We start from the raw sequence: 12,008 nt of genomic DNA on the forward strand, positions 1-12,008 counted from the left end.
TCTCTCCGGTAGAATTAAAAGGCTCCAGAAGCACTGGGTTTTCAACAGAGCCTCCCTTCTAACAGAAAAACAAAAACGGTGAAAACGAGGTTCTGTGATACTCGCTGTACTTTTCCAGGCTTCCATAGGCAATCCAACGTTTATCTACACGTATTTTGTTCACCATCTCTCTGTACTTTTTATCCTGGAAAAAAGACAGGCGCTCTCTATCCTGCAGATGAATGAGGCCTTTGATGTCATGCAAATGTTAGCTCTGGGCCAAATGCGTCTGATCCTGAAAGTATTACACGTAGAGAATTAGGATTTAAATGCATTGACCATTTTTATTTTGCTATGCGGAAACATACATTCACCAGGGGCTGTGCGATGCAGTTGACAGTGAAATGGAGAATATATCTTCTTGAAGGCTATTTATAACTCAATGCTAAATAGTTTAATTACAGTGGAAATTCTGTACAGTTTAAGGCTTGGCTCTGAACTAGATTGTAAATATGGACCAGATTTGGAAATAAAACACTTTTTTCAAGTAAAAAAAGAAAATTAAAAAAAAAATACAAGGAAGGAGAAATGAAGAAAGGAAACAAAAGCAACGGAAGCCCAACGAGTTTTCCCGGACTGAAGTTTCATCATTATGGTAAACTAACAAAAATACAGGTTTTCTTTCCAAAATAATGACATTTTACATATTTAGGACTCGTCAGGGTACCCTGGGAAGCTTTCCAGATTGAACACGGACCAAAGCAGATGACAGGGAAGAAATCACATTAATATGCTAAAATCAGTACTACCTTATAACGAATTAAATTAGATTACACAAAGCAGGATTGTGAGCATTAAATATTTCTGGAGAGTCATTACCGTTGATGGGTGAGAGTAATAAACCAGAGGAAACAAATAACAAGATTCAAGTTGTTTACTGAATAAACTCGGTTATTGGCACATCTAATCTGGGAAAAACCTGACACAGTGGACCTAGACAGCTTCTAGCAGTTGAGGGTAATCTTTGTTGATCTGTAAACAAAAGATTTGCCACCTAAGAAACTGCAATTTTGTTTAGACTTTAATCATCATCAGCTATGAAAGGCATGGACTGCTGTATGTGTTACATGAGATCACGGTTTCTATCGTTGGTTATGAACGTGCAGGTGGAGCCGAAAACGGAGACACGGTGTGAAAAGTAAAAATGCTGCTCTTTTTGTAACTGTATCGTTGCTTCATGCAATATTGGTTTAGTGGTGCTGATTCAGATTGCTTTATTATGGGAAGATCTCTCTGCCAGTGTCTATCAAATGGTCAAAGTCAGTTCTTCTGGATTGAAATTGTCCACGGGCAGATACAAGTCAGTGGGTTAGAAGAGGGAACGCCATATAGACTCTGTTTTTTCCTAATGGTTTGCATAACTGGCTTCGTGTGCAGCCTAGGTTATTCCTGTAGAAGAGAGATTTGATCAGTTACTCATTTGAAAATACCTGAGAGTTTCCCTCAGACTGAAGTCAGGTGGCAAGTATCTTACAAGGTTATTAAATGCTCTTCTGGACAAGATACTGTAAAACACCAGTGTATGTCATGGACAGGCTTCTTCTGAAATAACCTCATCATTACCCAAGTGGCTGACCGCACTGAAAAGAAACTTTTTCTTTTTTTGCTTTCCTTCTTAACTTGAATGTGGTGAGTGATTTTTACATTCTTCCTTTGAGAGAGGCCACTTATCAATCTAGGTTTCTAAACCAATGTTAGAGAACTAACTTCCTTTACACAGGTAGAGCATTTAAAAGATTTTTATTACATAACCAAGTGTGCAAGGAGCTGCATTCAGCATTCAAAGCCCTCCAAGCATGTTCAGGGTTCATCAAGTTCTCGCAGGTGGGTTAGTATGCATGACAAGTCTGAGTACACACAGGAGATGCTGTCTGCTTATGATGCTGGCCAAACAGCAGCTGGAAAGGCATGCGTTTCCTGAAGGAAAGCAGGACCACAAGACTGCATTTTTGCCTCCTCCTGAGACACAGTGCTACACTCTGGGGAAAAAAAAAAACCATCCCAAAGAACATAGGAAAATAGATGACATCCACAGTGAGAGTGAGTGGTTTGGTTTCAAATTGTAAAACGAAGCAAAACAAAAGCATAAACAGGCCAGAACCAAACACAGTTGAAGAGGAAGCTAACAATGGGATAATGCTGGCATCAGAATGGGCATCATTTTATTTCCCTAGTTTTTGGAACACACAAATTGCACCTCTCAGAACAAAACCATATTAGAGCTGATTAGGCTACATGGCCAGTGAAATCCAACAAACATGACCTTTCAGACCTGGCTAATGAGAGGAGCATGGACTGAAAGGGAAGACGTGCAGGACCATGCAAGCAGTCTCTGCTTTCTCTTTATCCTCTAACTGGCAGGGGGGACATCAAAAGTCCATAGTATGGAGCCTGTTAAATCTGAACAAACCAGTATCTGCACACCAATTCTCCATCCTCTTGATATCCAGCCCTGCAAATGCCAGTGAGAGAAAAAGGAGAAAAGGAGGAGGTGAGGGGAGGGAGAGAGGGAGGCCCCGGGCCACATGCCAGCCAAGGCCAAGCCTGGAGAAGCAGCACCCACCTCTTACCTGGGCTCAGTCTTCTCCATCCTCCGGGCTGATCTCTGTCTCTTTATGGACCACTACTTTGGTCACTGACATGTCAGGATGCTGCTCTTTGGCCTCTTTAATTGCCTGAGCCAGCGCCTATCCCCAGGAAATCACAGGAGGGCAGAGACAAAAAGGAGGTGGAACATGCATGGTCAGAGCGAGGAGGAGACTCATGAGCTAGATCTATCTACACAACTCACAAATGGAGTACAACGACTGCCAAGGGGCTTATACTTTGTGTGCTGGAAAGTTAATTCGGAAAACTGACTACAGGCTGGACTAGGAGGACGGCTCTGGGCAAAGTAAGGCCAGCCGGTGTTTCTCGAGGTTCCCTGCCAGGGTATCCACCCTCTCTCACGAGATACCTGGTCATGGTCAATGTCCGCGTCTCCAGTGATGACGATTCGCTTCTCAATCCTCGTCTCTGAAATGCCTCCTTTCACAGTCTGAAAGCAACAGACAAGTGTTACGACGTTACCGTCCCTGTTGACTGGGGGAAATGGTAGAAAATGCTGACTCGGCTTTAAGTAGCTTCATTCATTCTTTAAAAGTGGACATGGACTCCTATGGCAGTTGTTTACAACTGTTAGTTTCAGAAGCAAAGACAGAATAGATTCCTTTGGGTTTGGCTGGCTGGTGTTTCTGAAACGTCTGTCATATGCGAAGCAATGGAGCTAAGTGCTACGCCAAGGGTGTTGAATGCATGTTCCTAAGCAGAACTCAGCAGGTGAGGATGGAGGCATCATAAACACAGCAGCTGTGAGAGCTCCAAGGCAATGCTTGGCATCCTGGTATTCATGTAGGTGCCTGCAGGTGCAGCGCAACCTGGGGGTTCTGCACGGACACCTCCCTGGATCTGTTGCCAGTTCACTTACTTTGGTGATGTGGGTGGTGGTCGTGGTGCTGGTGGTTTCAGATGTGATGGTCTGCGCGCTCATGAGCACACCTGGCTCCAAGTCAGCACCAAGATCGACCTAAGCAAGCCAAGTGGGAGACATGACACATTATCTCTCCAGGATGCCCGCTCTGTTGCTTGAGGGCATGGTGATGACTTAGTTATCTGCACAATCACTGTGCTTCCCTGATAGCCTTGAGAGCTGCCACTGACTCTAGACTGGACCAAACACGGCCGCTGTGAACTATCATTAAAACCAGGACTTCAAAAGATAAAAATATAAGAAAATCCTTGTTGGGAGGTCTCTGGTGGTCTAGCAGTTAGGATTAGATGCTTTTACTGCAGTGGTCCAGCTTCAATCATTGGAAGAAGAACTGAGATCCTACAAGCTGTGCTGCGTGGCCAAATTAAAAGTAAAAAAGAAAAAATTCTACCCAACCAATCCTAAAGAAATCAACCCTGAATAGTCGCTGGAAGGACTGATGCTGAAGCTGAAGCTCCAATACTTTGGCCACCTGATGCAAAGAGCTGATGCGTTGGAAAAGACCCCGATGCTGGGAAAGATTGAAGGCAGGAGGAGAAGGGGACGACAGAGGATGAAATAGTTGGATGATATCACTGATTCAACAGATGTTGAGTCTGAGCAAACTCCAGGAGAGAGTCGACAGTGAAGGACAGGGAAGCCTGGTGTGCTGCAGTCCATGGGGTTGCAGAGTTGGACACAACTTAGCAACTGAACCACCACCACCGCCTTATTTATGAGATTTATGTGGGATGTTTGTAGAGTATGTGGTACATAATAGGCTTACTAAATGGTCACTATTGTTAAAAACAACAAAAACACAAAAAAGCAGTACTTCAGAAGTGTAAGCAGGGGCCGGTGGAACTAGTGCTTTTCCTTATCTACACAGTGAGGGAGATGAGATTTCTGAGCCTCTTTCTACATTTTGGCTTCCCTCATAGCTCAGTTGGTAAAGAATCCGCCTGTAATGCAGGAGACCCTGGTTCGATTCCTGGGTTGGGAAGATCACCTGGAGAAGGGATAGGCTACCGACTCCAGTATTCTTGGGCTTCCCTTGTGGCTCAGCTGGTAAAGAATCCACCTGCAATGTGGGGAGACCTGGGTTCAATCCCTGGGTTGGAAACATCCCCTGGAGAAGGGAAAGGCTACTCAACTCCAGTATTCTTGCCTGGAGAATCCCATGGACAGAGGAGCCTGGCAGGTTACAACCCATGGGGCTACAAAGAGTTGGACATGACTGAGTAACACTTTCACTAATTACACTTAGGTGCATGAAGTCATGCACGGGGTGAAACAGGTGCCAGGGCTCTGGGCTTCATAGACTGTCTTACCTGTGCTGATTCATACGTTATAGTTTTTGTTTCTGTGTGAACTACCGGCACTTCCTTGGTAGAAATTTCTAGCTTTACTTCTCCTGGTGAAACGCTGCCAAAGCTGATGGTTTCTGTCTTCACAGTTGAAGACTACACCAACGGGAAGGAGGCAGAGTGGTTCTTAAATTTTGCACAGACACATATATTTTCCCCCTCCCCTCTTGGTGGCTATATAAGCACAGGTTAGTATGAAATAAATGTTTATGTTTTACATGGGGGTAAGTTGGGGAATGAGGCATACAACAGATATATGTGAGTCTCCCAGAATTCATATGGAATGTTCCAGGTAAAGGAAAACATTTTGAAGCAAATTGAAAAAACACCCATATTTTTATATTCCCTCTCTTCTATCTCAAGAACTAATTTTAATAGATTAAAAACCATAAATTAGCCTTTTATTATATAACTTCTTAGAGAAAAGGAGCAAGTAATAAGACACTGAACCACCCCTGCCTACATATACTTCTGAGATCTCAATAAAAGAAAAGAAAGAATAAACTCTAGCACTTGGTGCCTGGGCAAGCCTGGCTGTGGCCCTTCTGGATAAGTACACTGATCAGAAATAGATCTATCAAGTTTTCTAATATCTTGGCTGGCCATGCATCTCCCAGGTTTACTGCCAATTACAGTAATTACAACAGTAAGAATCATTTCCTGGAACTGTAGATTATTAATCATCATTATCTATGTTTGCATGTGATCCCAAAGATGGAAACCAGCACGGAGACCCACAGTCGCCATGCAAGAAGGCAGTTAAGAAGAGAAACAAACTGCTCTTGGAAAAGGAAGAAAATTATCAACACGTAGCCCCACCTTTACACTTCACTAAATTTTAGGGACTTGCTTTAGTGCTACAAGGAATATTAACTATTAGTTACCTCAAAATGAGGTTTTTGTTCCAAAGTTTCTGAAACGTGGACGGCTGCACTCTGCTCCTCCTCTGGCTCACAGGAAACAGTGGCCATTTCGTCCTGCTCCACAACAACTTTATCGGCCACCTCCCCTTTCTCCTCCTTTGCCCCCTCAGTAAGAGCTGAGCCCTCCTTCCCTTTTGCGCCAGAAGCATCAGCAGGTGCTGCCTGGGTCGCAGTGTCTGCGTCATCTCCAGCTGCGTAACAAGCATCCCCGCTCGCATGCACATTCATCACATGTCTCTCCTCCACCAACACCGTTTCCTGCACAACCTTCTCCACACTAGGTGGCTGGGGTTGCTGGGCTGTTTCTGTCTCTATATCGCTGGACTCCGTCTTGACTTCTGTTTTCTGCATGGAAAAAAAAAATTGTGGCGTCAGTATGACTTTCCACCAAGCAAAGGTCAAAAGGCAAAAAAACCAAAAGAAGCCACTCACTGGGGTATCTGTGCTTATACCCAGAAGCACTTACAGAAAGTATAATTTAGCTTTCATTCTCCCCACCAGAATCTTTGATGCCCCGAAACACACACTCAAACTTGTGCTGCTCCTCTGAGATGTTGCAAAAGAAAGAGTGCGGTATAAAATGCAATTTAAAAATCAAAACAAAACAAAAGCATGGGGGCACATGCCTATCAGTCTCGGCGGCTTCTTCAGACCTAACAGATGACATAAGATGCTTTAAAAATTAAATGCTGTTAAAATGTGTCAGCAAGATTACTTTCTGAACATCTGAAGTATGTTCTTGTAATGGAACTGAAGACATGTGATGTATATGTGGGGAAGGCACAGAGGGGTGGAAGTGAAGACCCTCTCAGGTATTTAAGGCAAAGCCACCTGGATAGAAAACACACACACACACACACATCAAAAAGGCATAAAGAAAAGGCAAAAAGGCAGAGCAGAGACACGGGGCATGGAAACAAACGGCCACCTGCACCCAGCTTTGAGAAGTGGAAGTGACCGCGCCTATGAACTCTGTCGGTTTTCTCGCGGACTCTAATAAGCTGAGGATTTCTGAGCCGTCCATGAGCTTTTCGCCAGAGGTCTGTTTGGTCTGAGTGAACAGAGAAATGGAGAGTCAGGCACAGTGGTTGGGACACATGTGGGCATGTACACATTCACAGCTGGTGAGACACAACGGTGGGTGTGGGACCCAGGGCGAGGGATGGCGGGAGCTACAGAAAGGGAGGGGAACTCAAAACAGCCAGTCATCGGGGTGAGCAGGGGCTCTGGTTTGGAAAAGCGGACAGAGTTCCTGGGTTGGGGCGGTGCTGGGTGAAGCAGATCCTTTCCTTGCCCCGCAAGGCTGGCAGCACCACCCCACCTCGGGGACAAGAGCTGAAATAAAACGGCAGGTGTCTCAAGGTGCACGTCGGACCGCGTGGTGACTTTTAACCATGAAAACAACCAAAAAGCTTGGGTTGGCGGCTCTCAACATAAGCCAAACAGCCAGAGAAACGGAAAGGCTGGGGTGGAAGGGCTGCCTCTGCAAACAGTCATGCTGGAATCGGAAACGGCGGCCCGAAGGCGGCCCCGGTTACCACGACTCGGGATGCGGCCGACTTGGTGACGACATAACGGGCAGTGGCGACGGTGACGGCTGGTTCCTGCGAGTACCTCCACTCGGACAGGCTCTTCCTGCGGGGACCAAAGGGCCCCACCTTCAAGGCCTCGGCCTCGGGCTCCGCTCGGCCCAGTCGCGGGCCCTCCGGGCCGGCATCCCTCCTGGGCACCTGGGCTTTCCCCACAGCATCGTCCTCTGGGCTCTGCCGTCGGGACTCGGCTTCCTTGATGGGGGCCAGCGATTCCGACAGCCTCCGCTTCGGGGTGTGGACCTCGGCCCCCCTCCTGGCCCTGTCCTCGGCCACAGCTCCCAGGACCTCGAACTCAGCCAGGACGAGGGGGGTCTTTATGGACTCGGCCAGTCCCCGCTCCACAGTGGAGGGCGAGAGCACCTTCTCGCCTTCTCTGCCTTTTCCGGTCATCGTGACAATTTTTCCCGACACGGTGTCATAGGACTTTCCGAGAGTGTATATCTTCTGCTTGTTCTCTTCCTTCAAGTGCATTTCTTGGGCCAAATCTTCAAAGCTCTGCACTTTCACGGTGCTCGATCCTAAGAGGTCGGTGGGGATGTCACCAGTTCTACTGCTCAAGGTCACCACCTTGTACGTCACAGTCTTTTTTGAATCACCATCAGCTACCTCAGTGGGCACTTTGTCTACAATAACCCAATCCTCTGTGCCCTATATTTGAAATATAAAAGCTAAATTAGAAATTCTGATGGTATTTCATTTCTAAAATAAGAATCCTCTAAAAAAGGCAATCTAGATGAGAGCTACACTCGGTCTGGGAGGTAAGTGTCCAGGGCAGGGGTTGTGATCTATTAATTACAGCTGCAATCTCTTCTCATCTGATAACTCTAGCCTTCAACTCAGAGTATGATCTATTGCAGACCTGCAATTTCAGATTTCTTGAAATACTTTAGTGGTAAATTTTGCAAGGAATATATATGATCTTATACTCAATGTCTGGTCATTTTGTATTTCAAGATTATAAAACCTTTTTGAAGCTGTTGTACATGTTATTCAGCTTTACTTAGGTGGATACAGAAAAGACTGTTTTCCATGTAAAATAGAACACTGCACTTCACATCTGTTGTTCTCACAAAGTACGTGCCAGCATTTCCACAAACTTCTGTGAAAATCATTTTCTGTGTTTGTGAATTATATTTCCTTATATGGGTGCTGGAATCCACTCTAGCACTTATTATCCATAAATACTGAGTGCACTTGTGTTCCAGGCATGGTAATGAACTATTTCCCACCATTAGCACATTGTTCAGAGCCTTTAAAAAAAATAGGCTATACTTGTCTGCACATTGTTCTGAACTTATTTACAACCAAAGTTCATTGTCTCAGGAGTTTCTTTGCCACTTTCCTTAGTGTTAGTTCCAAAAAGGCAGAAGAAATGGGAGTTATGAAACTTCTGTATTTGGGAAGCCTATGGAGAGGTTAGCAGGTGACTTAGTCTAACAGGTTACAGAGGGAAGAGAAACCAAGCCAGGAGCAGGGGAATGCCTTGCTTTACATTTTGATCTCGGATGTTTTTTACTTTCTTATTTATCCTTGCCTGAAAGCCTGAAGCTAAAATTGGAGGGGGCGGGGCTTAAGGAAGAAGATGACAGACCCATCTACAGACTGGTGCTGGATTAAATGAAATGAATTGAAAAGTAACCTCTAGGGTCGACGGGACAGTTTTCTGGAAAATGATTTGACGAGAGGTAAACACAGAGATTGCTGAGTCTCCTTCCTGAATTTTCTGTGTCACACTCTGCTAGTGGGAAAACCAGTAAAAGTTCAGAACTTTCAAAGTCAATCAAGGTCATCTGAATTACCATGGCTCTATGGGTGAGAGAGACAGCAAAAAGGCCCAATAATATCATTACAAACTATAATCATAATGCTTCAATGACCAAACACAGACATAATCACTGAGAAGCAAAGGCCACAAAGAAATGATGGCTAACAGATAACTAAAATAGTAAGAAAATTCCCTATTTTCCCTCCCAGGAATCTAGGCAAAAATGATATACCTACCTTGGTGGCAAGCAAGGTAAATTTTGAAAAGAAAGAAAAAACTAAAGATATTTGAATGACACTGAAATCTGAGGAGCAATTCCCTCTGATTCCTTAATGTTTGTTTTTTACCTGAGACTCAAAGAATGGAGAGCTTCCTTGCTGCAAAAATAGAACCTTTTCTGAAATCTCCCTTTCTTCTTCAGTCTGTTTGAATAAAGGGGGTTGGATGGGAGAGGAGGAAGCAGACAGTTTCCAAAAAAACAAGTTAGGAAGAGAGCTCTTTTCTTGTGCTACACATATAACAGTCATTCATTTTTTTTTCCCCAGAAGAATTACTGTCTGTTAATTTGGAAAATTAATGTCAAAGTTGAATAATTATTTCCAAAGTGAAACAGATTATTCTGTGACTCTCTGGTGGTTTTAGAACTCAAACATTTCTCATTTCTACAAACACAGAACATGCAAGAGTGGAATAAAGGACTTCCTGGCGTCTCAATAGGTGTTTATATGGCTGTCATCTGCAATACTGTAGAAATGAGTATTCCAATGAAAATGCTAAGATTAAAAAAAATAAGTTGGGAATAAATCCTCACTTCCATTTCTCACAAATTCTTCATCATATTCTGCACTGAAGAGCTGCCTGATGCAGAGGAAGGGAATACGGATCATTGTATTACCTACTAATCTGAAATACCCAGTCTAGCTTGAGGTCTTTATTCTACAAATAAACATAAAATATACTCAAGATTATAGCTTTATTTGAACTTTTATAACATGGTGAGTAATTCTGAAAAGTCAGCTTCAGAACATCTTGGTGAAGAATTAAGTACTTCAAATCATACTCGTCTTTAACATATAAACTTGAGAAAAACACTGCATTATGTCATGTTAAAATAGGTATTTTCCTTTCATCTATTTTAATTTCTTTCTTTAGTATTAAAAATGTATAATTCAAGGGACAATACAATAATTACTGAGCCTGTCTCTCTGTACAGGCTCAGTAGCTAATAAAACTCCACAGAATAGTGATAGAAAGGACATTTTGGTGAAGCAGTTTAAAAATAGTAACAGAGTTCAGAGTATCAAGATGAATGGAACTTTGAAAATAAACCTTCTTGCTGTTTGTTAAACAGTATAATTTTATCAGAGGTATTTAAAATTCCTGTGTATGTGTTTACAAAGCTTTCAGTATTCTATTTAATCATTTTCCTGCAAAAGGTTATAGAGGAGCATCTGGAGTGTTCTCCAGAAGGGCCTGCTGACAGATTCTGATAGCACTGCTCTCAGATGCTCCTTTTAAATAAGGAACAAAGAAGACGTTTTGAAGGGGAAAAAAATTTCTGTCCTGCCCCATTTTGGAGAAAGATATTGGAAGAGACAAACTGTACCCTGTGGAATCATTAAATGTGGATTTATGCTTTAAACTTTCAATCAGAGCCTCTTTTTCCAACAGAAATAAGAAACAGGAAGGAAAGGTTGAAATTATAGGTACTTTTCAGAATACCAAGACTAGGCTTCTAATTATAATCACTGAGCTAAATGTTTTTCCTAGGATGAAAGCTTAAAAAAAAGACCCAGCAGCAGGAAAACAGTGGTTTTCAGCATATCCTGTTATCTGACATCAACTAATTTTAACAACGTCTGTGTCTGTAATTAAAAATGTCCACATGGTCTGCACTCAGAATTGTGCATACCCTATAACAGAAAAGGGTAACATGAGGGGACAAATGTTACCATTAATCCTATGCATGATCGACTTCAACCCAGTGAGTTTGACTAAAGAGAAGTGAAGAGGTATTGATAAAGAGAAGCTAATGATTGAGACATTTACTAGGGGTTAAGACAGAGTCTGCCTGCAATGCGGGAGACCAGGGTTTGATCCCTGGGTAGGGAAGATCCCCTGGAGAAGGAAACGGTAACCCACTCCAGTACTCTTGCCTGGAAAATCCCATGGATGGAGGGGCCTGGTGGGATATAGTCCATGGGGTCTGAAAGAGTCGAATCCAACTGAGTGACTTCACTTTCAAGACAGAGTCAGATGCACACTCTATTTCATTTAGTTACTTAAACATTCATGTCTATGTCATAATTGGGACACAAGGCCCTATAGTGGCCTGCAAAATTCACAGAGCTGTTACTCGCTCATAAGGGTCTCTATGGAGCTGTGACTTTCATTTCTGCTTGGGTTGAGGTTCTCAAATTTGGTTGTGCATTACAATTCTGTGGAGAGCGTTTAAGTAAGAGTAATGTGTGAGGTGCACCTCTGATTAAATCAGACTCTGATGCAGAACCCAGGTATCAGTAGTTTAAAAGTCTTGTAGGTGATTGTAATATGCATCCAGAGTTGCACCCCAAAGTCTAAATGCAAAGTCACAGAAGTCAGATTCAGATAATAAAGATGATTGTCTCTAGCATGTATAGATGATCCATGGTGAATGGATTTTTTTTTTTTTTTGCCCAATTTAAGGGCCATCTGAGACCTAGCAAAAGTAAACTTGGACAAGAAAGCAGAAAAATGCATAAAGAGAGCTGATTCTAGGTATTCATGACAATTATGGTCTATAAAGTTGCCATGAACACTGAATCAGTGAACACT

At 43.2% G+C, this 12,008-nt stretch overlaps 1 protein-coding gene across 10 annotated transcripts in view; it reads right to left on the minus strand.

Annotated features, from left to right (window-relative positions):
• EPB41L3 (erythrocyte membrane protein band 4.1 like 3) overlaps window positions 304-12,008 on the minus strand; it is a 137,801-nt gene continuing 126,096 nt past the window's right edge. For 4 of the 10 annotated variants that reach the window (XM_018039683.1, XM_018039680.1, XM_018039681.1 and 1 more), the window contains 7 exons: window positions 6,766-6,888; window positions 5,799-6,182; window positions 4,879-5,010; window positions 3,506-3,604; window positions 2,996-3,076; window positions 2,610-2,726; window positions 304-1,428 (listed from right to left, as the gene is read on the minus strand). In XM_018039683.1, coding sequence (XP_017895172.1) covers window positions 2,616-2,726; window positions 2,996-3,076; window positions 3,506-3,604; window positions 4,879-5,010; window positions 5,799-6,182; window positions 6,766-6,888 — 930 coding nt within the window. In that variant the 3' untranslated portion in view covers window positions 304-1,428; window positions 2,610-2,615. Of the gene's footprint in view, window positions 1,429-2,609; window positions 2,727-2,995; window positions 3,077-3,505; window positions 3,605-4,878; window positions 5,011-5,798; window positions 6,183-6,765; window positions 6,889-7,375; window positions 8,078-12,008 lie in introns of all 10 variants that reach the window. The other 6 variants (XM_018039677.1, XM_018039679.1, XM_018039678.1 and 3 more) reach the window with 2 other exon arrangements.

The sequence above is a fragment of the Capra hircus genome, chromosome 24 (assembly GCF_001704415.2).
Source record: "Capra hircus breed San Clemente chromosome 24, ASM170441v1, whole genome shotgun sequence".
Taxonomy (NCBI): Eukaryota; Metazoa; Chordata; class Mammalia; order Artiodactyla; family Bovidae; genus Capra; species Capra hircus.